This window comes from Apiotrichum porosum, assembly GCF_003942205.1.
Source record: "Apiotrichum porosum strain DSM 27194 chromosome Unknown scaffold_3, whole genome shotgun sequence".
Taxonomy (NCBI): Eukaryota; Fungi; Basidiomycota; class Tremellomycetes; order Trichosporonales; family Trichosporonaceae; genus Apiotrichum; species Apiotrichum porosum.
The window spans coordinates 1,220,801-1,245,961 of NW_021167110.1; the positions used below are offsets into that span (position 1 = coordinate 1,220,801).

Consider the following 25,161-nt stretch of genomic DNA (forward strand, 5'->3'; position numbering starts at 1 on the left):
GAGACAGAGGGGTTAGTGGGGGGAGATATAGTGAGCCACGTATAGTGAGCCACGCCTTAGCCGATGCATGGCAGTCTAGAAGAAAAGGGACGGAGAGAGGGTATAGACGCTATACAACGCTTAAGCGAGGAAGAGGCGCCAGGCAAGGAAGGCGCCGACGCCGGCAAGGACGACGAAGAGGAGGCTGCAGGCAGTTAGACGAGCCGTCGCTGAAGACAAGGTGCTATACTCACGGGTTGGTGCCCGACGAAGACGAAGTGGTGGTCGAACCACCAGCCGAGGCCTTGGCCGACGACTTGGTCTGCAGAACGGCGTCAGCAGAGTAACAACACGCGCATGACCGTGGCCGAGGCGGTGAGGGTGGGCCTTGCGTTGGCCGGATAATCCCACCCGACACCATTGCCGGCGGTTTACACAACACTCACGGGACCGTCAAAGTTGCCAACGAACATCTTGACGAGCATGTCGCGGGCCTCGTCCGAGTGGCCGACATCCTCAAAGGCCTCGGTGCCGTCACGGCCTGGATGACGAGTCAGCTAGGTGTCCACGGTGCGGCGTTGTCAAGGAGCTGCTGGGCGGCCGGAGGCATGGTGACGGTGTACGGTGTACGCCGAGCCCGATGCCGCACCAGCTCGAGCTCCCGACGTGCCAGGTGTCAGTCAGATGTACTCACCAGCCTCCTCGAGAAGGACCTCGTCGCCACCGGGGTGCTGTGGTGCATGTCAGTGGGTGTCCATGGGGAGATCGGAGGGGTGCTCGGGGGGGGGGGGAGGACGGGAGATTTGGCGTGCTCGGCACCAGGCCAGAGTCTCGGGCCTGGTGGGAACAGTGACGTGCCGCGGGGTGTGCTGCATACAACCTCCGCGCACGAGTCGTGTGCAGGACGGCTCGGATGGCGAGGAGCCACGCAACAATGGCCCTCGCGCAGTGCGGCCATTCCCGATGACCCCAACCACCGCTGTGCCCTAAGCGCGCTCGGACGCCCGCCCGCGTCGCTGCCGAAAAAAAAAGCAGGCAAAGATGTGCGGCGTGTAATGTCGTCGAGCGAGGGAGGGAGAGAGAGCGTGTGGGTACCCACCTCGTCCAAAAACTGGGTAGCGTCGTAGACCTTGCCGCTGATGAGGAGGTAGAGGTCCTCGCGGGACTTGTGGGCCTGGAGGTCCTCGAGGGTGAACACCTTGACGTCGGACATTGTTGTGATGTTTGGATTCAAAGTTGGTTGGCAAACGGCAAAGAGACGTGTGTGGTGGTGGTGCGTGGCGCGATAAAGTGTGCGCGCTGCAGCTGGGCGGCCCCTAGAGCCCCTGGCTGGTACGATGGCGCTGGACGCTTCCTTTTCCGGCACCCACCATTCGCTGGCGGGGAACGGCTCACCCACAGACCCACCCCACCCCGCACACGCTCTGGTTTACCCGTGTGCATATGCATGCATGAATAGGTGACGCCTGGAGGGTCGCTCAACCTGTGGCCTCTGGTGCTGGTGCAACAAGTGCTTCTGCCACCACCGTGGCCGTGCTCGCCATCACACACCGTCTCGATCTCACTCACTCTTGCACGACACAGATCACAGATTCAACTCTGTCCCCTCCTCCCGGACCACCCGGCCCCAGATCCACTGGCCACTGGCCACCGGGACACTAATTCGCTAACAGTCACTTGTCTGCTGACTTGGCACCACAGCCAGAATGGGTTAATGCGCACCAAGTGGGCACGGAACGCACCGTGACAACGAAAAAAAGTCCCGCAGCCTTCCATCGACCATTCCATCTCGGACGCGCACGTCGACGGACGAGGCCCACCTTACGTTCTGCTACTTCCGATCGAGGAGTGTGGCCGGATGAAACAAGGCCGGAAGCCCGGTCAAAGCAATCGGCCTTGGGTTTGCTTGTACAGCACACTGCAGAGCCCCTGTGCAGTCGTGCATGCACAGTACAGTAGTGTGTGGCTTGGTGACGAGCCTGCTGACGCAATGCGAGATCTCAAATCGCGGCTGGGCCGCGTCGGCCGCGGGGCCACCGTGGGGCCGCTGGCGGCACTGGCTTATCAAGAGGGCAAAGCAAACGCGACGAGCAGCTTGCTTGTGCCATGACGAGTTACTTCCACAAGGTTGGAAAGCTGGAGGCGCGTATATTAAGAGAACCATGCCTGGCCATGGCTGGCTGGCCCTGGTTGGAACTGACACGATTTGTTATAAACCCAACCCTGTTGCAAAGTGTAACGTGGTGTGATGATGGACCTTGAGGGCAGTGGTGCGACAGTCGTGTGGTGCAGTCGACAAGTGAGTTGTTGGACTCCGCTTACACGATACCGCCAGGCATGTTGCTCAGATCCCTTGATCAGTAGAAGGGTACGCTGCAGGGGAGAGAGTTGTCGATAGACGCGTTACAACAATGCCACACTTGTGCTCAGGAGGGCTTACATGTCGCTTGGAGGTGCCTGCTTTTAAACGCCGGTTGTCTATGGAGTCGACAGTACTGTACATGACTGTGTGAGTGGCCGTGGCGGCTCTCCTGTTGCCTGTGGGTTGCCTTAGTTGTCAATGGAATCAGTGCTAATGCGTGACCGGTGGCCGGTGGGTGGTTTCCATGAAATATTTATCACAATTTCTCGCCCGATGTCTCTCTCTCTCTTTCTCTTTCTCTCTCTCTCTCTCTCTCTCGGCGTTGAGTATAGAGTGCATCGCTTGCACATCCACTACGCTCAGACTCCCAGCCTCCCACAGCCCGCATCCTTCCACGACTGTATCTCTTCGGCCTCACTGGATATCAACATATCATTCTCAGCTAGGTCTTTTTTATTATTATTCTCAACGGTAGTCATTTCACATTGCCTTGTGGATGCCTTACCACAGTCGACATGACCGATCTTCTTATGTTTCTCCCATAAATTCACACTACCAGCACTACCAGGTCGGTGTGGTTAGCAGAATTTACGGACCCATGCTCTCTACGTGCTGTTTGAAAGCAAAGCACGTGTCCTCGGCCCAGTATTTTCCATCCGTCCTGCAACATGTACACATGACCACATGCCCCTCGCCATTGCTACATAGTGAAGAAGGTAGTAATGAAGGACAGGAAGACAAGCTTACTGGGGCCAGAGAGTGATGGACTGAAAAGATTGTGCGGTGAATGTGTAACGGTAGTTGTCGGTCGTGTGGCACTTGGGTTCTGGCCCCGCGAGGCGACTGAACCACCACTGACCACAGAATCACTGCAACGCTTACTTTTACGTGTCAGCGTCTGCCAAAAACGTAAAGGCAACAGCCAAGACCATTGTCATGTTCATCTCGTAGCACGCCAATGACTCCAAGTTCGATACGACCGTGAGTCTTCATCACCTCCCATCGACAAGGTGAACATTGTGCCTCTGGATCTGTAGGCATTCGTGTCCCGTTGTCTGCAGATCTCCACAGCGCCAGAGTGGCATGAGTGGCGCCGCGCGCACCAAACCCTCAGGCCTCGAACAGTGTGGTGCAGTGAGTGGGTCATCCACTTGCTCGATACCTTTCGAGCCAGGACAGTGGTACAGTGAACAGGCCTGCGCTGAGAGCCATCCCACCGACATTGCATCCTACTGGAAGACTGCGGCCCACCGACCCCTGCAGGTGTAATGAAGGTGATAAGGTGACAATGTCGGCCCCCCATTTGGCGCCCGTGTCGGCCAACCCGAGACGTCCGATTCTATCCGATTGCGACCCGGGGGGTGCAAGAGTTCGTCCCCCCAAGCAGGCCATACGCGCCACACGCGTATGTACCCAAGGTGCGCGGCGGCTGCCAAGAGCCTTCCCGCCGAGCAGAGCGGAGGAGGAGGTAGGGCGGAGTAGCGGGCGGGTGGGCGCGCATCACACCATAGCTGTACAGCATGAGAGCCGTGTGTCAGCAGCGGATGGGTACTCTCGTTTTGCACAACTGAATGTGGATGAATGAATGAGACAGTCACCATATCCTATGGGTCCTTCTGCGTTTGCACATCTGCTCAACCGAGACGTCTTGCCCTCGTTTGCCCCATACGCCATCTCGCAACCCCCACCCCATCTCGCCTGTACTCCCCCAAGCGCAGCCCAAGCCAAGCCCCCGTCACCCACACCCTCTCGACCTGCGTCTCACCGCATCAAGCCCCCCGACGCGCCCCACCCGCGGCGCCATCATCGGGATCCTCAGCATTGACTCTGTCCGCCGTCGTCGGCCGCACACTGCGGCGGCTCTCCGCATCGTCCTCATCCTCACCATCCTCATCACTCTCATCCTCCCGTCGTCCATTCTCCCACTACTCGTCGGCACCGTTATCTAACCTCCACCGCACATCACACTCGCTACCCGACTCCAAGCCGCGCCGCCCAACCGCTTCCCCACACCCCGGTGCCGCACCTCACGCGAGCAACGCTTCCTCCTCCTCCTCCTCCACCCTTCGTCCTCATCGATCCCTCTCCGTACCCTGCTACGGTCCCATCACCATACGCTCCTCCATATCAGCCTCTGTCACCGTGACTGCGATGAACACGCCGCCGCCCGAGTCAGACAGCGGCAGCGACATGCTCGCCGCGCCAGTCACCCCACCCGCGGCGCCCATGACACCGTCCCCCATCCCGCCTCCGGCTCACGGTGTCCACTGCGCTTGCCCGCACGACGGCGAGGGCGCGCTCTCTCTCCTCCTGCGCACGGTCGACTTTGCTGCCTGGGTGAGTGGCCAGTGTGCCGGCGAGACACACACTGGGTGACTGCCAGCGCCACCGGAACGCTAGCCTCTTGCCTCTGTGCATTGTACGCGGGGGTGACCGCGGCGGCCTGGCTCGTTCTTGCCCGTGCCATCATTCCTCGTTGTTGCTGAGTTGCTGACTGGGCCAGAAACACCAATGCCAGCGACGCAAGGACCTCGACCAGACCCCATACATCAACCACCCCATTGTCAGTTGAGCCGCTCATATCGGTCTTGGAATGTAACTGACAAAGCAGGGAGTCGCCAACATTCTGTCATCGGCAGGCGTGATGGACATTGCTATTCTCCAAGCTGCCGTGCTCCATGACACTGTCGAGGACACGCACACCACTGTTGGTAAGTTTTGCACGTGTACAGGCGCCCATCGTCGCTACACACAGGCCGCGGCCCTCCCGCCTGGTGGACCTGTATCACTGACACAATGGGCAGAGGAGATTGCACACGCCTTTGGCGTCAAGGTGGCCACGATCGTTGCTGAATGTACGGACAATGTCGAGCTGGCTGGCCCCGAGCGCAAGCTCGAGCAGCTGCGTACGGCCCCGCTCAAGAGTCCCGAGGCGCAGCAGGTCAAGCTTGCAGAGTGAGTGGTGGCTTGGCCCCCGTGGGAAATTCGTCATCTGCCATGCCTGTTGACACACGTTTGCAGCAAGCTGCATAACCTCGAGAGTATCCGCCGATCCCCGCCGGTCGGGTGGGGCGTGCGCCGTATCCAGGCGTACTTTATGTGGGCCAAGCAAGTCACGGACAGTGAGTGGAGTCAACCTGGAGCGCAACTGACAAGTACAGTCTGCGCGCCGTCCAACCCCGCCCTGGCAGCTCGTCTCCAGAGGCTGTACGAGACAGCATACACCCGCGTTAATGGAGAATACTTTCCCTGCCACCCGGACGTGTGCGGGCCCTTGACCGAGGTAAGTGTGGGTCGGTCCAAGACGACAGGCAGCTCACGAACGCGTTACACCCGAGCCGCTCAACTGACATGCCCCGCAGGAGGAGAAGGGCCGCGTCGACTCGCGTTTCGCAGTGTGCAAAGCAGGCGACCAGCCTTGTCCCCGTCCGATCTTCTTTTAAGCCAACCGCAACCCCACCGCGGCCAAGCCAGTACCAGAGAGACCGTCTCTACTACCGGCCATAGACCACCGCTTGCCACCCGTTTTTGTGTCGACTGAACTGATCGAGTCCGCCTCCGGTATCTCCCAGCGCTTCCCACCTATTCAGTCTCGCTGCCGTCCTTGGATCTGCGTCCGCAAAACAGATGGTGGTGGTCCCTTGTTGGCTCCAGGTTACAGACACTTTAGTTTTAAAAAACCACCCACCGACCACACCTCCTTCCTTCACCTTGCCCCTTGCCTTTTGTACTGTGTATCACCACCAGCCATCGAATCCCCAACATCATAGTATGCATTTTGTCACTAGAAGCGTCAGCGTCGATGGTGTGAACGACGGTGTGAACCGTGGGTGGGCCTCGGAACCCCAGGACTGGAGGTCTGAGACACATTGACATCATTCACTGGGAGGCCGTAGATCCTGCGACCCTGTGGCAATTGCTACATGGGAGTGCCGCAGGTCTGGTCTCACATGATCTCCCATGTAGTCCGCTGGCGGCTGCCACTCTTGTGGCCCAGTCATGGCCAGTCACACTGCTCTGTTTCTCCTATTCGACCAACCCGCGCCGTTTCGTTGGAACCAAACGCGCTCTGCACCGCGCGCCCACGTCCCATCTCCCATCTTCCCACCTCCCACCTCCCAAACAGCTACAATGCAAAAGTGCGTGCATGTGTCCCGGGATCTCTCGAGTAGTGTGTGTGATGTATGGATTGCGATAGGTGAGTGCCAAGACGGGGAACAGGGGGAGAGGTCTAAACTGTACAGTGGTATGGGAGGGGGGAGGGGGGAGGGAGGGAAGGAAGACGGTGTGCGCCTCTACTTTGCCTTCTTGAGGTCGTCGGCCCACACGACGCGCTCGTCGTCGCCAGCAGACTGCGGTTTTCGTCAGCATGTGTACGGGTCTGCGCGATTCCGAGCGCGTGGAACAGGTAGCTGCAACTGGTAGGTCCGTTCCGTGCTTTCGCATCATGGGGGCGGGTCATGTTTCCTGCTGTTGTTTTTGCCCACATGCAGCAGGACACTCGCGCCCCAGATGGAACGCAGCGAGGACGTGTGCGGGTGCGGGTGCGGTACGGCGGGTACACACCTGGATGGCCTCCTTGACAGGCTGGCTCATGCCCGCGCGCTGGGCACGGACGGCGTCGACCTTGGCCTTGAGGTCGGGCGAGAGACGCTGTAGATGTGAATACCACGGGAATGTTGGACATGAGAGATGAAGATGCCGGAGGGAAGGCGCGATGGATCGAGCGAGGAGAAGGAAGCGGTGGTCAGCAACACGACATTGTCAAGGCAGGGTCTTGGATCCCGCGACGAGAGGCAGTACCCCATCCTGGACCGCGACGTACGTTGTAAAACTCCTCCTCGGTAGGGGTGGTCGCTGAGGGTCAGCTCATGTAAGGTCGACATTGATCGTGTAGCTCACTAGCCATCAATGTGTATGCCGCGCCCATAACTTAAAGGGTCAGTTGTATTCCATGTCATTGGCCTTACGAAGCGACGAGGCGACGAGGAACCTGGGCAGCGAGTCAGCGGGTGTTCAGCGAGGTGGACAGGAGGAAGACGGCAAGGTGCTCCTGGAGCGGTCTTGGCCGGTATCGGCAACGAGGCATGGTCGCCATGTGCATGCACGGAACAGTGCCAGACGGTGGATCCACGAGACAAATACGTACCGTCCCCACATGATTTGTCCGTTAGCCATGGTCGGATATGCGTGGTGGTGGTTGTGGTGGTTGTTTTTGTGGTGGTCGATGGGTTTGTGGTTGACTGAAATGGCAGACTTTGTGTTGGACCACGGTCTGGGCGGGTGACGGAGCCGTCGTCATGTTGCCCAAAGCGGTAATCTGTTCCCAGTGCTGTGGTCACCCTTCCCCCGCTGGTGTGTGGCCTCGACGTCACCACCCAAGAAGAGGTGGGCGATGATGCTCTCCCACATCTTCCTTCTTTCGTCTGTTCCTCTCTCTCTCTCTCTCTCATTCACTCATTCTTCCACATCCACATCCACTGGGACCCTCGCACCACTACCCCCTCCACTCGCCCCACGCTCGCCGTTGCTGTCGTACCCACCGCCCCCGCCTCACCCACTCACCCACCCCGGAACGAGTCCCTCACCCCAGCGCCACCCTCCCACGGTCACCCTTTGGACCGCACGCTATCTCAACCACCCACCGCACACCGTCTTCCGCGCCTTCCCACACCCACCAACCTCTCTCTCTGGCCCCCCTCTCAACCACTACTCCATCCATCCAACCCGGTCTCGGCAACACTCTTCGCCGCCGTTAGACCACCACATCCCCTCCCCCCCACCTCTTTCTTGTCCACCATGCCTCCCCCACCCCCCGCCCCTCCCGTCTTCTACTCGTTCAAGGACAATGAGACCCTTGTCGGTGAGTATGGCTCAACCAACGGCGTCGCAGTGTCGTCACGCGCGGCGCTTCTCTGGCCACCCGAGTCGGAGCGTCGACGTAAATGTCGTTTTTTTTTTCCTCCACTCGGCCGCGGGCGTCTTGACCTGCGCCGTCTGGGATATACACCTTTGCCCTGCAGCCTACGCATACTTGATTTGGTACATGGTGCTAACATGGGACTACAGACTCGCTTGCCAACTTTGTGATCAAGGCGCAGCGCGACGCCGTCGACAAGCGCGGCAAGTTTACGCTTGCGCTGTCTGGTGGTTCGCTGGCGGCCAACCTCCGTGGCCTGGCCGGCCAGGAGAACGTGCAGTGGGACAAGTGGTGCGTGGCAAGGCAACGGCGGGGAACATGACGAGGACAAAGGATGCGACCCACTGACGTGTATTCAGGGAGATCTTCTTCTGTGACGAGCGTGCAGTGCCGCTCGAATCGGAGGACTCAAACTACCACTCCAACTACGTCTCGTTCCTCCAGCATGTCCCAATCCCCCCCAAGCAGATTCACACGATCAACACCGAGTACCTCAACGACCTCGAGGAGCTGGCAGACGACTATGAGAAGCAGCTTGTCAACCAGTTTGCCGCCGCCAACGCCGCCCGCTACCCTACCTTTGACCTCATGCTCCTCGGTATGGGCTCCGTCGGCGAGACGTGCTCGCTGTTCCCAGGATCCGAGGTGCTGTCCGAGCGCGACGCATGGGTCACTTCTCTCGACGATGCCCCCAACGGACCCCCCCGTCGTATCACCATGACGTGAGTGGTCACCTTGTCCGGGGCCATCCGTGTGTGCACGGACGGTTGTGCTCCCATTTCCGGTACACCCTATGCTGACCCACACCCACAGCATCCCTGTCCTCACCCACTGCTACCGCGCCGTCTTCGTTGTCTCGGGCCCCGAAAAGGCCGAGCTGCTGCACACGGTTCTGGACGAGCCCGAGACTGGTCTCCCTTGCTCGCGCGTGCGCCCCGCGTGAGTACCTTGTGTTCGACGCCTCCGGAGCCACCCCGAGATTCGTTTTTCGCTACTAACCACATCTCCCTAACAGTGCTCCCGGACTTGTGTTCTGGTTCGCCGACGCCGAGGCTGCCAGCCAAACAAAGTACCCGCCTACGACCTTCCGCTGGATCGACAACCAGAAGGAGGCGGAGGAGGCCGTTGCCGCCGCCAAGAAGCGTGCCGAGCAGCGTGCCGCCCAGGCCGAGGACCAGTAGACCTGTCCTCGTCCCTCTCCATCTCTTTTCTGCCAACATCCCCACCCCTTTCCTCCTCCCCTCCGCCGACCCACACCCCGGTTTCTACAGCGGGCATGAAACATGCGCGGTGAGAGACAGAAACAAAAAGGGCCAAGTGAAGTGCTATTAATAATTGCTTTCCTTTCTCCTCTCTCTTTCTATCTCTCACTCAGCCCACGCCTTTACGCCCGCTGAAATATACGGATACTGTTCGCTGCCCCGACTCTGGCATGTTTCTCGCGCGCGCGCGCGCGCCGGTGTTGTTTTAATTACTATATCCAACAGCCCCTCCCCCCCGGTGCCCGCCGCGCAGGACCTGCCTGCGCCTCGCAGCAAATAGGTAGAGCTCTCTGACCCCAGATTTGATGTGGATGTAGATATACCTGTGCCAACGAGCCCACAGGCCACAGGCTCGTCTCGTACGAGATGGGATCGGCGCGTGGAGAGGATCTTTACTAATGGCTACTGATGGCTGCTACTGACCCACCGCGTCGCGGCCGAGTGTGTGTGATGCGCGCGCCAGGAATGTGAGGTGGGGGGGTTCATGATCGGCGCCGTGCGCCTTGCGTCACCTGCGTCGCCTGCGTCATCGTGGCATGGAGCAGGTGGAAAAGATGTTGGCAGTGCACTGTTCACTGGCCTGGCCACATTTGCGGCTTTCGGCTTTTCGTGCTGGCCGCCGAGTGGCCGCGTATGGCTCTGTGCGTGGTAACATGCAGCGAAGACAAAAGAAGAGACGAGGACATGGGGCCCACTGGTAGGGGTACATTGTGGTACATAAGAGGTACCTGCACAGCCCTACCACCGTGACGCGACCGGTTCTCTGGTTCTAGTGTTGAACTTTGTTTCTTTCTGTTACGCTGAACAAGGCAACCAGGCAGGACAGAACCACAGCTGCCCAGAGGCCCAGCCGGCAGCCGCAAGACGCCTCGGCACGGCACGAGGGTTGTACGGCGCCTCTTTTGACCTACCTCATCTACGCTCGTCTAGGCTCATTTCGTCTCGTCTCGTCCCGGCTGGCCAACATCCGGCCGGCGCTGTACCGCTGCATTTGTATTGCCATCTCTTCCTTCTGGCAAGCACATTTCCTCTGGCGCTTCGTTGGCGCCGGCGGGCAGTAGTACAGCGAGGCACGTACAGTAGTATGTACATGACAGGAGCTGCCAGGCTGCGCCACCCAGTTGTGCTCGTCTTTTGTCAGCCGTGGATATCCAACCCCACGACACGCGGCGGCCATTTTTTTTGTCCACTTATGCGCCACACTTTGCGGCGCACGGCGCACGGCGCACGGCGTGCCGGTCACGACACATGTCGCTTCGTTGCGCAGAGAGGCTGCCCGGATCGGGCCGTAGAGGAGATGATCTAGATGATATGCACAGTTGACCCTTTGGAGGTGTACATCTGCAACGGAGCGTACAGTACCACATGTCTATGCTAGTAGGATGAGATCTAATGAGAGTGGTGAAGTCCCCAGTCGTGACCCCGCCTCGCCGCGACTTTGCGCGCTCGCTCAGAAACGGCAGCTGCCCGCCCAGCGGGGGAACGCGACCACGTCCCTCACGTTGGCGGCCTGGGTGACCCAGATAACCCAGCGCTCCCAGCCCATCCCCCATCCGCCGTGGGGCACGGATCCGAAGCGCCGCAGGTCCGTGTACCAGGTATACTCGTCTGCCTGCAGCCCCGCCTTGTCGATTGCGGCGGTCAAGTGGTCCAGGCGGTGTTCGCGGAGCGAGCCGCCGGCCATCTCGCCAATGCCCGGGAACAGGAGGTCAAACGCCGCGACTGTAGGTCCCGGAGCAGGGTGGGTAGACGCGACAGGCTGCGACGTGGCGTCCGAGGGGAGCATGTAGAAGGGCTTTTGGAACGCCGGGTAGTCTGTGACAAACGTCGGGCGACCAAAGTACACGCCCGCCAGCCACTTTTCGTGCTCGCTCGCGAGGCCGTCCTCCCACTTGGGCTCGATGAGGAATGGCGCTGCGGCGTGCTCGGTCTGCAAGACTGCCACGGCGTCCGTGTACGAGATGCGCGCAAAGGGCTCGTTGGCGGCCGTGTAGAGGTGTTCCATGGCCTCCTCGGGAGTGGAGGGAGCCGCGGGCGCGGGCTCGCCGTCCTCGGGTCCATTCTCAGCTGCCGCGGCCGCAGCGAGCTGCGCCATGCGCACAATGTCCGCCCGCGCACGCACCCAGCGCGGGGACTCGCCGTACAGCAGCATCTCGAGGGTGCCCCTCACGCCGGCCTCGACGACATCACACAGTTCCGGCAGGGAGCTCACGAACGCGACTTCGGCCTCGAGCATGTAAAACTCGGCCAGGTGACGCGATGTCTGCGAGGGCTCGGCGCGGAAACACGGCGACAGCGTGTACGTGCGTGCGAGGGCATGGGTGGGGGCCTCGAGGTGCAGTTGGCCAGAGACGGTCAAGTTGACGGGACGGGGGAAGAACGGTGGTGGTGGGGGAGGCGTGGCCGGAGTGGTAACGGGGGCAGCTGGGGCCGGAAGAGACTGGGCAACGGTGAAGACTTCGCCGGCGCCTTCGCAGTCGGACGACGTGAGGATCGGGGTGTGGATGTGAACAAACTCGTTGTCCTGGATATTAGCAGTTGTTACGCGAGAGTGGCACGGGGATGTGGGGCGAGGTGCCACGACTAAGTTACACCTCGGAACCCGTAACACTCACCTCGAGCCAATCATGCCAGTCGCGTGCCAGCGCGTCTCGCACACGCATAGCCGACGTGGTGTATCCTGTACGGAAACGCAGGTGCGCGTACTCGCGCAGCACGGCCGCAGGGAGCGCCTTCTTCTGGACTGGATACGTTTCGGGGTCACATGGTCCGAGGACCTCGCACTCGGACACGGCGAGCTCGACAGCCTGGCCTGCGCCGCGGGATGGCTTGATCGTACCGGTCAGTCGGACAGCGGTACCGGCAGAAAGTCTGGGCATGTCAGCGGGAGTTCAGTGCAAGTTGGCTGCGGTGGTCCCACCGACCATATGAACAGCCTCTACACGACTCACCCTTCGGCGCGTCCCTTGCCCTTCAAGACGGCCTGGATCTCCTCTCCGCTTCCATCACCGACCTCGGCAAACGCGACGTTCTTGTGCGCGCGAACGGATTGGACCCAGCCGTGCACAGTGACGTCGTCGGCAGGAGGAGCAGGTGCGGTCGGCAGCGCAGCGGTGGAGGACGAGGCAGTAGCGTTGGCAGTGGCCGCGACCGAGTTGACGAGAATCGACCGCACTGTACGCGGGATACCGAGAAGAAGGCGCTGCGTGGGCCTCATGGTGTCGCAGCTGTTGTCTCGATGGTGCAATGTATGTTGTCGACTCGCAAGTCGGTGGCTCTCGCTCGCGCTGATATCGCGGGCCATGAGTTCATCCGACTTTTTGCCTCCGTTTTAGTTCCGCCCGAGTGGGCCCCACACTCACCAAGACAAAGATCCACAACCACACTTCGTTACGAGCAATGTTCCCAACCCACAATCCTCTCATTCCTCATTGACAATGCTCCAGATGGACGACGACGACGTGCCACAGTGAGTTCTTCTTACAGTTTACTTTTGGAACGAACTGACACTCGCTCCAGGCTGCTTGTGGCCGACACCAACTTTGACGCGGCTGGCCGGCCGCTTGAGCGGCCAAAGGTGCCCATTACGTTGCTGACAGGATACCTCGGCGCCGGCAAGAGTACATTGCTAGAGTATGTGTACAAATGGGGCCATTAGACCTGCTAACTTGCAGGTACATTCTCACGGCCGAGCATGGATATCGCATCGCTGTCTGTATGAATGATTTTGGAGACACAACAGACATTGAAGGTGGGTACCGCTGTTGCCTCCCTCTGCAAAGACCCCAGCTGATACGCATACCCTAGCCAAATCACTTCAGCTCTCAAACCCGTCTGACCCCAATGCTCCCTCCTCGTCCCTACTGGCCCTCCCCAACGGCTGTTTGTGCTGCAGCGTCAAGGACATGGGCATCGCGGCAATTGAGGACATGGTTGCGTCCCAGCGCGACAAGATTGACTGGGTCGTGGTCGAGCTCACTGGCCTGGCGGATCCTGGTGAGTGACTGGTGACACTGAATGACTCTATACACCAGAACTGACTCTCCAGCACCCATCGCCAAGGACTTTTGGGCCAACGAGGAGATGGGCGACCTGGTCCTCGACAGCGTCATTTGTGTGGTCGACTCGCGGAATGTGTTGAAGGTAGGTCTTCGAGCCACGCCATAGCAGTCAACCTAACCCCCCAGCAACTGGCCGAAGAGCGCGAAGACGGCGCTCCCAACGAGGCCCAAAAGCAAGTCGCGTGCGCCGACGTCATTCTGCTCAACAAGGCCGACCTCGTGCCCGCGGCAGAACTCGACAACGTCGCGGCGGCCGTGGCGGACGTCAACTCTACGCTCCGGGTCCACCGCACTGTACGCGGAAACGTGAGGCTTGCGGAACTCTTCGACCTGCGCGCGTTCACGTCGCCGGCCGTGGCTGCCCTCCCGGAGCCCGAGGCGTGCTGCGCCGAGGACGACCATGCCCACACCCACGCCCACGCTCACGGCATGAAGGGCCCCAACACCGTCTCGACCATCACCGTCCACCTCCCCACCCTCCCGACAGACAAGTTTGAGCGTCTGAACGCGTTCCTCGAGAGCCTCCTGTGGAACGGCACCGTGCCCACCTTGCCCGGCGGCAAGGCGTGGGAGGGCGCCACGCCCGATATCCTCAGGACGAAGGGGTACGCCGTGCTCGCCGACGGCAGTGCGCGCGTGATACAAGGTGTGGCCGACTTGTTCGAGGTACGCACGTTGGATCCTACTGCGAATGCTGGTGCTGGTGCCGGTGCTGGTGCGGGTGGGGCTGAGCCCCGGCCCAAGATTGTCTTCATCGGCCGCGGCGTCGACGAGACGCTGGGCGAGTGGGTGAGGGCGTATGTCGGCGTCTAAGTAAGGCCTTGCTCCTGTCTTTGCACGCCAGACAGACAAAAAATGTATCGAGTAGTCTACTTTTATCGCCACGGCCGCTGTGGCCATGTGTGTAGTGCAGACAAAGGCAGGATACGTCCATTCCGAGCGTGGCCAGAGTTCCGAGGGACGCCCGCCGTCGTTCCGAGGCTGCGGCTCAGGCTCGGCCCCGGTCGTGTGCCGCCTCTCTCCACGCCGCCCTCCCGTGCCTCCGTCCACCCGGCTACCTCAAGCGGACAGACTGATGCACTGAGCACTGGATCCCGCAGGCTGGCGGCTGGGGGATATTCCGCAAGAAAACGGCGGACACCGTGGCGGTAGAAGGAGGGGCGTGCGTGCGAGCCAGAGCAAGAGCAAGAGATTTACCGGTCCCGCGAGGAAAAATGTCCCCAATGTAAACAGCTATAATTCGTGGGCGCGGAGCCGGGGGAGCGAGATGCGCAACTTGTCACCATAGCGCCAAAGCGGCAACAGGGGAGGAGCACGAAAGGAGCAAGTCCGTTACCGCAACGTCCGGAACGGCTGGCCGACTGGGAGACCTCGGCGCGTGTGTGGCCGCCACAAATTCCCCATTATTGGATCCACGCCGGCCATGTCCGTGCGTCGGGACCCATGTTTCTGGGGATGTGTAGGGGGTTGCAGACGATAGACGTAGACGCGATACGCTGGCCCCGCTGGCAGTGTCACCGAGGTGTGTGTCGGACAGGGGGGCCTGAACCAGACGGAGCGGACGCGGAGCGCGGAGGGGGGTCGGACTGGTGGACGTTTCATTTCCAGCGCGCGCGCGCAGAAAACCGACACACACCGACGGCAATCAGATCGGTCTCGGACCCAGCTCGGGACGCAGCAGCTGCAGCAAGCTGAGCTGCCAGTGGCAGTTTTGTGTTATGACAAGAAGGGCAAGCACACATTATGCCCAAGGCCCAAGGATTCATGCGGTCTACAATACCAATAACGAGGAGGAGGGGAGGGGGAGGGGGAAGGGGGAGATGGATGGTCTCTAGTCGATATTACTCGGCGGTCGGAAGGTCGTCGTTGTTCACGGGGCAGTCACTGGGGAGCGAGTCAGCTTGGGACGAGGAGACTAGCTGGATGTCGGGACAGTCGCCAGATGGTCACAAAAGCGGTTCCCATCTGCGCGCTCTGCCCTTGACAGCCACAGCCAGCCACAGCCTCTGCTCACCGTGCAATGTGGCCCGTCTCGCTGCACTTGTAGCACTTCTTCGCCGAGTCGTCCCGCGGTGCGAGACAGTCGCGCGCCAGGTGGTTGTCGCCGTTGCACCGGCTGCGATGAGTCAGTAAAGTGGGACTCGTGTGACCCCTCTCCTCTGGATGTGGATGGCAGCCTTCAGGTTCCATGCCTCAGTTGACCCCACAGCCCCAGGGACGGAGCACGGAGCAGACGCGTGCAGAGCACACGCCCGCTCTTGAGCGATAGTGTCCAGCATCACCGAACGCAAACGCATCGCTGTGCCGCGGGTTGGGGCTGCGCCGCAGCCCTGTGGTCCAAGCTGATCGCCATCACCCAATACGAGCGATGTGATGTGTAAGAGGGCAGGAAACGCGGCGTGAGACACCAAAACCGACATGGTGGCCGGGCCGATCGCTCCGTGGCACGACCGCCCCGCGCACACTTGGTGTCCCGCGAACAGGTCCGACGACGGTGTCCGCGTGCCCACTGCCCGCCGGCCCCTCGCCGGCCCTCTGCCCCGTCTCCCCCGCTGCCACACCTTTCTCGTACTCACTAGCACTTGACGGGGGTGCCGTCCGGGTTGGATACGCGGGGCCGAGCAAAGCCCGCCGCGAACGCGCCGCGCGGGCGGCCTCCAGCGGGACACATGCGAGCAATGTGGCCCGGGCGGCCGCACTGGTAGCACTTCTGTGCCCCGCCAAAGCCCATGCCGCCGCCCATGCCGCCGAGGCCGCCCATGCCCGCGCCGCCGCCAGCACCGCCGCCCAGCCCGCCACCACCACCAACACCACCACCACCCCCTCCCATTCCCATGCCCGAGCCCATGCCGCCACCCATGCCGAGGCCGCCCATGAGCGCGCCGCGCAAGGAGGGGCAGTCGGCCTTGACGTGTCCGACGCCGCCGCACGCGTAGCACTGCTTGCCGTCGGTGGTGCGCGGGCGCGGGCAGTTTGTCGACTCGTGGCCTGCTTCCCTGCAGTTGTAGCATAGGCGCGCGGGCGACTGGCAGTTTTCGGCAATGTGGCCGACTGGAGATGGGTGTCAGTAAAGGTAAAGGCTAGGTCGTGTGTGTGTGTGTGTGTGTGTGCGCGCTGTGTGTGTATGGGCGGTTGTGTGGCCGTGGTCGTGGTCGTGGTCGCGTGCACGCGACGCGCAGATGAGATGTGGAGAGCACTCACGGTTACCACACCTGTTCCGTCAGCAATGCCCACCACGACATGGCCACCTACTTGAAGCACCCTTGCCTCGATCCGGGGATGGAAGCTGCCGCGCTGAGTGTCAGATACCACATTGCCGGGGAACCGCCAGACGGGGGGGAAGAGCGTTGTTGGGAGAGTGGAGATAGGAAGGGCAAGGTCGAGGGCGGTGGGGAAGTGGGGATGGGTGATGGGGAGGGGGAGGGGATGGGGATGGGGATGGAGAGGGATGGGGTGCAGGATAGTCGTGCTTACAACATGGTAATTATTTCTCAACGCCCAATGGTCGGTTTTGCTAATGTGTCTGGTTTCTAACAGCGGTTTGAGCGGGTGTGTGGGATATTTGCTTTCCCTCGGGTGGTCGGTCCAATCTTTGGTGGTGGGTGGTGGTGGTGGTTGAGTGAGATCTGGGTGAAAGGGATCAGCCCGGCGGGGGTCTTCGCTGTCGCTTTCGTTGCTCCGAACACTCCCCCTCTCTCCCCCTTCTTCGTCTCTCTCCGCGTCGACTTCGGGTTCGGGCTCTTGAGCGCCTCAGCCCTCAGGACGCGGGGCTTCAGGTGGAGTCGCTCAGGTAAGGCCTGCACAGAACACGACGAGTAACCCCTCCCCTCCCCCCCACACCGTCGACTCGGTCGTTCCGGTCGGCGTTGGCCGTGTGTGCGCTCTTGTCCTGTGTCTCGGCAACCCCACGGGTTGCTGACTGAGTCGCCGCGTCTCTGACCAATCTGTACTCACGAACGAAGCTTATGCAACACGCTATCACTTGCTGGTTTGCAGACTCTGTCCTCCGCGTCGTCGTCGTCGTCTTCTGCTTCTGCTTCGTCTTTCGACAACCTCTTCCCTGTCTGCTGCTGTGCGCGCGATACCGAGGCTGAAAAGGTGGGCAGAGAGAGAGACACAGGGATTGTGGAATTCCAGTAACCCAGCATCCAGCGAACAAACGAGGACTCGTCCGCCCACCACGGCGCCCGAGCGCGCGACGAGAGGGAAGGCAAGAGAGACATCAGCCGGCCCGGGCGCGTGCGGCGGAATGGGATTGTGATACATATACTCCCGCCCCGATAAGAAATAACACGTAGGGGATAGACAACACGGCATTTAATCGTGAGTGCGCGCACATATCAGTCACGTGACGTCGGCCCGGAGTGGCATGTTTCCCCGCCCCTCCAGGTGGCAGGCAGTGGCTGGAGTCCCAACCCACTCTGGGCAAATCTCACAAATCTCATGTACCGCCATGTAGTACTGTATCATAACCCACGTGTCCCCTCCTCCCCAATGGCCCAATGAAGCATACTCTGGCTACGTCGTTCGGGGCAAGGACAGATTAGCTGAATCCAAAAGCAGTTGGTTACCGTTGATTCCCGATGACGCCCCAGCTCAACTGGTCGTCGCCATTGCAACCCCCCACTCCACCGAGTTCACACTCCCGGTCCATCTCATGTCCATGTCGTTGTTCTGCAAGTGGTGGTAGTGGACTGACTCTCATAGCCCAGGCCTCTTCGGTCCCTCACCCTTGCCCTAGTCCTACGTCCCTTGTTGCCGGTGGCGATCGCAGCAGAATGTGGCAGTGCGGGGGTTCAGAGCTCGCTGTGGCTGTACTGCTGTCGACTGCAAGTGGCAAGTGGCAGGTGGCAAGTGGCAGGTAGCATGCGGCGATAGGTCTTCTCGCCACAGGCCACAGTCTTGTCGGGGCCTTGCATGCCCGTTTCCCTAATCTAGAGATTCAGAGCCCGATGGAAGGAAAATCATGAACGCTCTCGCCTTGATGTTTCGGACGCGGGCGGGTATATATGCACACGAGGCCCGAGGTACCGCAATCGCCACGAATTGCACGTTGCAGAGCGTGCCGGTGGCTCTCGGCGCCGGCCACCACTTTCAGCAGCGCGGGATCCAGTGTCTAAGCCGGTCCTCGTCAGCAGAGGACCAAGTTGGTCCAATGGCTGCTGTAGCTGGTTGGGTGGTCCTCAATAGAGCTCAATAGGAATTTCGGCCAAAAGGCGCCATACGCTGCCTGCGTGCCTTGCGCATTGTCGGTCACCACGACAGTGTCAGTGGGATGATATAGGGTGTCACGCCATCTCATCTCGTCCAGCCCAAAGGCCAAAGGCCCGGCAGCTCGGACATGACATGACATGAGACAGGCGCACATGGCCGACGCGGCAAGGGCTTTTTGCAGGGGCTGGCTGGCGGGGTCACCACGTTGCACCCACCCATTGAGTAGCGGCGACGTCATTCATCTGTGCGTTCCCATTGTCGTGACGTCGTTTCTGCACTGCCTCCCTCCACTTTTAGTCGAATGGAATACCGAGAGAGAGAACGGGGGGGTGACATTGGACATTGAAAGCCAGAGGCTCTCCTCTGTACCTCTGTCTCTCTCTGAAGGAGGCGTGTCGCCTTTCGGTCCCCGGAAAAACAACCGCTGCCCCCTGAAATCGGCCCCAAATGGGCAGCGGGGTATAGAGGTCGCCTCTGGCCTCTGGTCTCTGGGTCTGTGGGATCTCTGTGGCCAGAGGGCGACGCAATGTAGCCACACTACCCATTTGCGCAGCAGGTAGGCGGTGCTGGTGGATGAGATATCCGTGGGACCAGGCGATTGAGTTTGCCTTGGGGGGGCAGGGCTGCGGCGGCGGAGGCCGGAGGGGGGCCCAGCGGGGGAGAAAGAGGGCGATGTATACGTACATGGGGCTGAGGGTTGTGTTCGTGGCTCTTGGCAGCCGCCGCCTCTTACCCAGAGCCCAGAGCCCACACTCGCGCTATGGTATGGGCTTCTTCGCGCTATGTGCTATGGGCTATGGCGCGCTATGGAGAGCCTTGTGAAGCTTGGCATAAGTGCGCAGCCGCGAGGCAGTGATCCAGTGATCCGCAGTGTGAAGTGAAGTGCAGGTGAGAGATGAGAGACACGGGCGCCGAGTGGGCCGAATGAGTGCGTGCCGGTGTCTCTCGTCAGCGTTGAGACAAACCCGATCGTCCCGATGTGAGTTGAGTTTCAGATTTCACGCGCGTGCGTTCAATGGACATTGCGTACATTGCAGCTTGCATCGTCTGCAGTGGGCATGGTTACCAACTGTGCCAACACTCTTGTGCACATATACACTGGCAGAACATTACTTACACTGGCAGAACATGACTTGCCTCAAAGCATCTGCTGGAATACGGGCGCCACAGCTCTCCTCACTGCTGTGGCTTGTGGCAGAGCCGTGAATACTCTCTCTCTACGGCGGAGGCACACCAGAATCCGCGACTGATGTGGTCCTCGTCGTTTACACGGGGGACGGCAAGAGTGAGAGGAACATGGCGACATGAGGGGCCATTGTACAGGGGCAATGGGGCAGACGCAGCCTCCCACTGGGCGGCCGCATGTACACCCACATGCTCTCGCTGCTCCCAAGGTTCCAGGAGGAGGCCGAAGAGAGGCCTAGAGAGGCCTAGAGGGGGGGCGTGTGACATGTGGGAAAATGGACCGGAGAGGCAGAAGAGAAACAATGGCAAGATCGAAGAGGCGCCCGGTACCGGGGCAGAGCAAGAGCAACGACCACTGTTGCAACGACCCGACCAGCCAGCCGCGGGCATGTCGCACACCCCCGCGCACCCCCTGCTCTCTGGGCGCGTACGTTGCGACGCAAGTGCGAGATGGGGGGGGGGGGGCTGCCAGGGACGGTTTTGCTGGGACATTACATTCGGGATGCGCAGTCACGCACGCGCCAGACGATGATGCGCGCTAGAATGCCCATGTTTCCAGCAGCAACGACCAGCCCAACTGGCAACAAAGCGTGCCGTGCGTGCCCCCACCCCCCCGCCGCATCCTCCTGCTCGCCCGCCCCCGCACAGCGCCTGTCCTCTGCGTATCTGGCCCACACGTTCCCCTGGCTGCCCCCCCCCCCCGCCCGGGACGTGCTTGCGACGGTTTCGCTGGGCGAGCTGGGCACAGCTGGGCTCTCTCTGCAACGAGCCACACTGAAATAGCCCACCACCCATATAGTCGCACCCCCCATTCTCTTCCTATCTTTCATCTCATCTCCTTTCATCCCCCGCCCCTCACCCAAAGCACAACCCCCATCCAAGATGATGATCAAGGGCTTCACCACCGCCACCGTCATGGCCTTTGTGGCGCTCGCGCAGAGCACCATGACCATCAACACTCCCGTACGTTTGTGTGCCGTCGTTGTGGCTGTGTGTCCCAGAGTGTGACGAGCTGGCTGACCACTGGTTTCCCCACACCCCCCTACCCCACGCCCAACAACGCCACCCTGCGTACGCTCGCCCACTCGCCACTGGGTTTCCCTGCATCCGCCATGTATCTTCGCTGCTGCTGCTGTGCATATGCTGCGGGTCGTCATTGACCCCCCACCCACGTACAGGCGTCCATCATCGTGTGCCGTGAGTATGAGCGGGTGATATAATCTCCGGGACAACCCCCGCTGACGTACCCCAGAGCCCGCGGCTGTCACCTGGACCGGCGGCACGGCGCCGTACTTTGTGTGAGTCTTCATTCTTTCTTCGTGTTCTCTTGTCCTCTTCGTCCTCTTCGTCCCTCCTCGTTGCGGTCCCTTGTGGTGTGGGATTCCGGGCGTACCCCTAGATCCAATGTGTGGGTGGGTCCATGGCAGCTTGCATTGGCTGTCTTGGCGCGCACCGCCGCTGCTGCGGATTGGGGGGCGGGGGGGTGACGCGGTTGCCAACGCAACATGCCCGACACTACGCGCCCAAGCGTGTGAGATGGGCAGGATCATGGGGATGGGCACAGCCCACAGATCCATATATAGTCCATCGGTGGGCATCGTTGGACAGGTGCTCGCTGCTCGTGTCGCCGAGATCCCCATCGAAAGAGGCTGGCATTGGGCGTGTTCTATGGAAGGGGGGGCGATGCCCACCCACCACGACCACCACCCAGTCGCCCACCACGCGCCCACAGCACCACTCCCACATGACCACTTACCCCCCACGGACACCAAACTGACCCCCGCACAGCTCGGTCATCCCCGCTGGCCAGGTCGCCGCCACGCCCATCGAGTACCTCGTCGACGGCGCCTCGGAGACGTCGTACACGTGGAACGTCAACCTCGCCGCCAACACGAACATTACCCTCGCGCTGCGCGACTCGACCGGTGCCGTCGTCTACTCTGCCCCCCTGGTCATCCAGGCCGGCGCGAACACCGACTGCCTCAACGCGACCGCCACGTCGCTCGCGGCCCGCGGCCACGGGCGGCGGCAGCGGTAACGAGACCGGCGGCGCGGCCGCCGGCACTGCCACGGGCACGGGCGGCAGCGGCTCGGCGACCGAGAACACGGCCGGCAGCGCGTCCCCGACCACGGGCGGCAGCAACACGGCTGCAGGCGGCTCGTCGGGCAGCGCCACGGGAGCGGGCTCGAGCGCGACCTCGGCGGCGGCGGGCGAGACCAGCAAGGCCGCGGGCGCCATGGGCCTCTCGGCGCCCGCGGGCCTCGTCGCCGTCCTCGCCGCCGGCGCCGGTCGCTGCCGTCCTCTAAACCCTCCCTCTGCCAACACCTCTGGGTCTAGACGGTAAAGACAAAAAAAAACCAAAAAAACACTCTAGATTGCGGATGTGCGAAGCGTCCCCCTTCGCCGGGCGTGGCGGGCGTCGACCCGCTCAGCGAGCAGTGGTCGTCTTCGCCATGTCTGCGGAGGAGGAGGGGAGGAGAGGCGTGCGGTGTGTGTTTTGTGTTGTGTTGTGTTGTGTTTTGAACAGTCGTCGTTTTTCTTCTTCGAGTTGGGAACGGCGGTACGTTGGGAAGCGTCAGCCCCCACCACGTTTCCCCGTTCCCTCGTTTCTTCTTTTCGTCCATCGTTTCAAAGATAGTTAATGAGTAATGCACCAGTTGGTCGTGCTCGCTGGGCGCGGCCCATGGCCGACCAGCCGCGCCGTTACTGAAGCAGTGTACTGTACTGATAGTTGATAGCTGATAGCTGATAGCTGACAGAAAAAACCTGTGCGCGTGACGCTAACGCAGGAAAAGGCGCGGTGAGGGGATGCGTAAGGTGGGTAAGGTGACTGAGGAGATTTGAGGGTTTGTTCGCCCGTTCGACCTCGACCTCGAGCTCGACCTGAAGGATGAGGGGAATGAAGGAATGAAGGAATGCCGCCAGCTAGCTGCTGGCCGGAGATCCAGAGAATCCTTGCCCCCTCCCCCCAACCCCCGCACGATCGAAGGGTGATCGAGCGTGATCGAGCCTGTCCACCTCGCGATGCTCACCACACCGGGCCACACACCCCCGGACGCTCCGTGCCTTTTGTTCGCCATATCGCCATCCTCACGCGCCTCACGTGTCCCCTACCTCACCCTCGCTCCCTCGTCCGTGGCGGTTCCTCGTTCCCACCGCCGCACCTGGAGCCACCCACGACCACGGGCAGGGGGGGCGGGCAGCGGCACAAGGGCTGGCCTGAACGAGGGTATCGGCGGCGGCGGCGAGGGCCAAGGTCAAGCCGGGTGTGTGAGGGGTGTCGGCGAGGCGCCGAGAGAGGGTCACGAACGGGCAGTGTGGTGGGGGTCCTGGCGGTGATATACCTGATCCTCGGGGATATGCCATGCCATGCCTTTTGCCAGACACCTGAAGCCTGAAAAAGGTGGGACCTGACGGTGCTCTGCGCTCTGCGCTCTGCTGCTGGGGTGTGTGTCTACACTGCATCGGTCCGTGTTCCCTACGTACGTGCGATCCTCGTGCAGGTGCGACACGCGGCCCCTCTCCCTCATCGACGCGTGAGTCACCCAAATGGTACCAGTGGCCAGTGGTCTACATGGGTGTGGCACTACCACGAACACTTGGATACCACACGCCCGCACCCACACGCCCACCCACCACGGTCCCAACATGCCGTTGGTGTCTGCGGCTTCTGCGTCTGCTTCTACGTCTCCGTACAAGTCACTGGTCCCTCCCCCTCCCGTGGCGTGGGAATGGATGTGCAGCGCAGCGCCGCGCCGTGCCGTGCCGTGCAGTGCACGCGACCTGCTCTGGCGTTTCTCTGGGCGTTATTGTTCATCGGCACCGCGCGCGCCCGTGTACCCGCCCGTGTCCTTGGACTGCGGGGGTGGGGGGGTGCGTGGACAATGCCGCTGCGGACGTGACACGCAGACTCGACGCGCAGACTCGACGCGCAGGCTCGACGCGCCACGCCAAGAGGAACGAACGAACAAACCGTGCAGCGACGGGCCGCTTGTTGTCCGCTATCCTCTCCTGCACCCGCAGGTCCGCGGCTGCACCGTGCTCGTCAGTGTTCCTTTCTTGTGCGTGGGTGTGGGCGAGCGGCGTGGGCGAAAGCGTGGGCGGGGGTCAAGTCAAGTCAAGTCCAGTCAAGTCCAGTCAAGTCTAGTGCGAGTGCAGGTCTAGAGGGGTCAGCGCTTGTCGTGTGTGGCCGACAGAAGACCCAAGTCATTGATCCGCTGAGCACCGGTAACGGCGAGTCCACTCTCCGCGGTCCACCTTCGCTGCCCAACCGACAGCCCAGCCATGCCAGTCTGCAGTCTGGCCAGTTACTACCCACCCCCGCGCTCCGCATCCGGGGCCAGCGTCCACCGTGCACGATGCCGAGCAGCCGACGAGCAGTACACCGCTCCGAGCCCGGGACGCTGGGCCCTCCGGCCAGAGCCCGTGCACCGCCGGACTCGGACTGCGCCGCGGCCATTGTGCAGGCCGTCCATGCCGCAGCGCAGCGGTGTGCACGGTACAAACGCGCGTGCGCACTGCGCGCTGTCCTGCCCGGTGCGCAAGTGGCCATGTCCGCCGCTAATGTCCATCCCAGAGGCCGGAGGGAGGAGGGAGAGGACATGCCCCCCCCCCCCCGGCGGAGCGGCGAGCGGCTCGTGCGCTGGGGGGGGGGGGGGGGGGTGTTTTCGGGTGCCCGCGCGCGCGGGGTGTGCCACAAATGGCGTCGGCGGCCCTAGTGATGGCCCGGCCGGCCCTCGAGCGAGACTCGGACGCAAACTGTAGCCTGCAGATGCAGACAGGTGCAGACTCCATGGCCGCCGGCGTAACGGCCACGCTGTCTGTGGATCATCTGTGGGTGGGTGCTGTGGGTGTGGGTGTTGTCAGGCCTGTACCAAAGGGCCATCCGTGGCATGTGGCAAAGGAAGAGGGAAATCCAGCCCTCAGCCCCCAGCCAAGCAGCAGCGACCTCCCAGCCCACCTGCCGCCAAGAAAATGACGGTTGTTCTGGCAGTTCTCTGGGGTCTCTGGTACACGCCAACTACTGGGTCGCCAAGAGGGCACTGGGCACTGCCGAGGCAGGGCACAACGCACCGGTACAGGCTGGGGCCGGGGGGTGGGGGTGTGGGCGGTGGGCTGGGCTGGCTGGCTGGCTGGGCTGCAGGACAAGACGATTGCAGGACACGCGCCGGATCCCA

At 61.5% G+C, this 25,161-nt stretch overlaps 8 protein-coding genes across 8 annotated transcripts; 4 read left to right on the plus strand and 4 right to left on the minus strand.

The window, feature by feature from the left end:
- Window positions 1–120: 120 nt before the first annotated feature.
- On the minus strand, window positions 121–1,192 carry EHS24_006047 (uncharacterized protein; the record flags this gene model as incomplete). Its single annotated transcript, XM_028621521.1, has 5 exons — window positions 121–184; window positions 234–301; window positions 426–520; window positions 674–710; window positions 1,079–1,192. 5 exons carry the CDS (start codon window positions 1,190–1,192, stop codon window positions 121–123), a joined length of 378 nt encoding a protein of 125 aa, XP_028477973.1.
- A 3,300-nt stretch (window positions 1,193–4,492) lies between these two features.
- EHS24_006048 (uncharacterized protein) lies at window positions 4,493–5,784 on the plus strand (the record flags this gene model as incomplete). The annotated part of the gene is made up of 7 exons (XM_028621522.1): window positions 4,493–4,678; window positions 4,845–4,904; window positions 4,953–5,052; window positions 5,146–5,296; window positions 5,363–5,463; window positions 5,503–5,624; window positions 5,704–5,784. The coding sequence occupies 7 exons, from the start codon at window positions 4,493–4,495 to the stop codon at window positions 5,782–5,784; spliced, it is 801 nt and encodes a 266-aa protein (XP_028477974.1).
- Window positions 5,785–6,636: 852 nt separating this feature from the next.
- EHS24_006049 (uncharacterized protein) lies at window positions 6,637–7,519 on the minus strand (the record flags this gene model as incomplete). Its single annotated transcript, XM_028621523.1, has 6 exons — window positions 6,637–6,693; window positions 6,908–6,994; window positions 7,167–7,198; window positions 7,244–7,273; window positions 7,312–7,334; window positions 7,491–7,519. The coding sequence occupies 6 exons, from the start codon at window positions 7,517–7,519 to the stop codon at window positions 6,637–6,639; spliced, it is 258 nt and encodes an 85-aa protein (XP_028477975.1).
- Window positions 7,520–8,140: 621 nt separating this feature from the next.
- On the plus strand, window positions 8,141–9,442 carry SOL1_1 (suppressor of los1-1; the record flags this gene model as incomplete). Its single annotated transcript, XM_028621524.1, has 5 exons — window positions 8,141–8,204; window positions 8,411–8,552; window positions 8,621–8,983; window positions 9,075–9,200; window positions 9,277–9,442. The coding sequence occupies 5 exons, from the start codon at window positions 8,141–8,143 to the stop codon at window positions 9,440–9,442; spliced, it is 861 nt and encodes a 286-aa protein (XP_028477976.1).
- A 1,531-nt stretch (window positions 9,443–10,973) lies between these two features.
- On the minus strand, window positions 10,974–12,740 carry SLM5 (asparaginyl-tRNA synthetase; the record flags this gene model as incomplete). The annotated part of the gene is made up of 3 exons (XM_028621525.1): window positions 10,974–12,047; window positions 12,139–12,394; window positions 12,475–12,740. The coding sequence occupies 3 exons, from the start codon at window positions 12,738–12,740 to the stop codon at window positions 10,974–10,976; spliced, it is 1,596 nt and encodes a 531-aa protein (XP_028477977.1).
- A 220-nt stretch (window positions 12,741–12,960) lies between these two features.
- Window positions 12,961–14,397, plus strand: EHS24_006052 (uncharacterized protein; the record flags this gene model as incomplete). Its single annotated transcript, XM_028621526.1, has 6 exons — window positions 12,961–12,992; window positions 13,043–13,156; window positions 13,198–13,274; window positions 13,331–13,519; window positions 13,572–13,666; window positions 13,711–14,397. 6 exons carry the CDS (start codon window positions 12,961–12,963, stop codon window positions 14,395–14,397), a joined length of 1,194 nt encoding a protein of 397 aa, XP_028477978.1.
- Window positions 14,398–15,425: 1,028 nt separating this feature from the next.
- On the minus strand, window positions 15,426–17,063 carry EHS24_006053 (uncharacterized protein; the record flags this gene model as incomplete). The annotated part of the gene is made up of 6 exons (XM_028621527.1): window positions 15,426–15,468; window positions 15,599–15,700; window positions 16,161–16,635; window positions 16,786–16,796; window positions 16,837–16,878; window positions 17,059–17,063. The coding sequence occupies 6 exons, from the start codon at window positions 17,061–17,063 to the stop codon at window positions 15,426–15,428; spliced, it is 678 nt and encodes a 225-aa protein (XP_028477979.1).
- Window positions 17,064–20,865: 3,802 nt separating this feature from the next.
- EHS24_006054 (uncharacterized protein) lies at window positions 20,866–22,328 on the plus strand (the record flags this gene model as incomplete). Its single annotated transcript, XM_028621528.1, has 5 exons — window positions 20,866–20,946; window positions 21,162–21,180; window positions 21,236–21,281; window positions 21,772–21,981; window positions 22,016–22,328. 5 exons carry the CDS (start codon window positions 20,866–20,868, stop codon window positions 22,326–22,328), a joined length of 669 nt encoding a protein of 222 aa, XP_028477980.1.
- Between the last annotated feature and the right edge of the window lie 2,833 nt (window positions 22,329–25,161).